Here is a 1,731-nt window from a genome sequence, read left to right on the forward strand (position 1 = left end):
AGTCTTTACATGTCTCACTGATTCTGTTTTCTCCCTTGCAGAAGCAAGGCCAACCCCTAGTGGGTTTTGTTTCTTTATGCTCCCACCTCATTCTGGATAGAATTTAAGGCACAGAAGATAGACACGTTTCCTCGGGCATCAACATTCACTGACTTTCTAAATTGATCCAAGTTTCCTTCTGAGCACACGTGTAATGACTCTATAGCCCCAAACGTCTCACAATCATAAAGCAGAAAAGACAGACATTGCTATAAATGCAAACTGGAACCTACTATCACCCACACACAATCGCTCTGGGCATACCTATCTCACACCTGTGACATTTCAGAGCTCAAGTTCAAGTCAGTGTTGTAAGGGTGAGTGCATTGCCTTGAATTGCTCTGCTGAGTTCTGCCAGGGGCACATCCCTGGTTAAAAAAAAAAAAAAAAACCACAAGCATCCAGTCAGAGATGTTCCTGTGTGTGATGCGAGGACATTTTGCCCAGCATTTTTTTCACGGCATCTTTGACTTCCTTGTTTCTTAAACTGTAAATTATGGGGTTCAGCGTAGGGGTGATCATTCCATAGAGAAATGCGATGATTTTATCTCTTTCTTGTGAGCCTGATGAAGAAGGCTTTAGGTACATGGACAGGGCAGCCCCATAATACAAGATCACCACGGTCAAGTGGGCACCACAGGTAGAAAAGGCTTTGCTTCTTCCCTCTGCTGAGCTGATTCTCAGAATCGTGGAAAGGATGAAGACATAAGAGATGCAAATTAAGAGCATTGGGATGGGCAAGAGAAGCACGCTGACCACCAGCAGGATCATGTCCATGAGCAGTGAACTCGTGCAAGCCAGCTTCAGCACGGCCAGAATTTCACACGTGAAGTGATCGATGAGGTTCCCACACAGCGGGACCTGCAGGGCAAAGCTGGTTTCCAGCAGGGCAGTCAGAGAGCCCGTCGCCCAGGAGGCCGTGGCCATCTGCACGCAGACCTGCCTGTTCATGATGACGGGGTATCTCAGCGGGTTGCAGATGGCCACGTAACGGTCATATGCCATCACAGCCAGGAGCACACACTCCGTGGAGCCCATGGCAAGGGACAGGTACATCTGGACGGCACACCCAGAGAAGAGGATCGTTTTCTGGGCTGACAGCAAGTTCACCAGCAAAGTGGGAACAGAAGCAGATGTGTAACAAATATCCATGAAAGAGAGATTTCCGAGAAACAAGTACATGGGGGTTCGAAGGCGTGCATCTAGGATGGTGATTAAAATAAGAGTGCTGTTGCCCAAGAGGGTTGTCAGATACATGACAAGGCTGAAAACAAAGAGGGCAATCTCTAACTTGGGGTATCTAGAAAAGCCTTCCAGGAAAAAAAAGCCCCAATTGGTGAGATTTCCTCCTTGCATTTCCCTCCTGGTACCTGCAGTCATTCTAGCATTAGTCTATTCATTTCGTTGGAGGACCTAAAGCGATGGATAAAGCAAAATGTTCACCGAGTTAGGAAAACACGCTCACACTTATTTCCACTATTATAAACACAGCTTTACCACAAGAAATCACAGGACAGTGTACCTGTTGATCTAAGGGGGTGGGGGGGGACAGGTTGGATCTCCCTAAACAGTTGATTCTTTCATAATCAAATTTAGAAAAGAGTGGATTTGAAAACCAAAATAAACAAATTTAATATTTGTTTGTTTCTGTTTGTTTTGTTTTTGTTTGTTTGATTTGCTCTTTAGGGCCGC

The 1,731-nt window shown here is 45.8% G+C and overlaps 1 protein-coding gene across 1 annotated transcript; it reads right to left on the reverse strand.

Moving 5' to 3' along the window:
• LOC100156374 (olfactory receptor 2K2) lies at positions 445–1,398 on the reverse strand. Its single transcript, XM_001925183.2, has one exon. The coding sequence runs from the start codon at positions 1,393–1,395 to the stop codon at positions 445–447; it is 951 nt and encodes a 316-aa protein (XP_001925218.2). The 5' UTR covers positions 1,396–1,398.

Source organism: Sus scrofa, chromosome 1 (assembly GCF_000003025.6).
Source record: "Sus scrofa isolate TJ Tabasco breed Duroc chromosome 1, Sscrofa11.1, whole genome shotgun sequence".
NCBI classification, from domain to species: Eukaryota; Metazoa; Chordata; class Mammalia; order Artiodactyla; family Suidae; genus Sus; species Sus scrofa.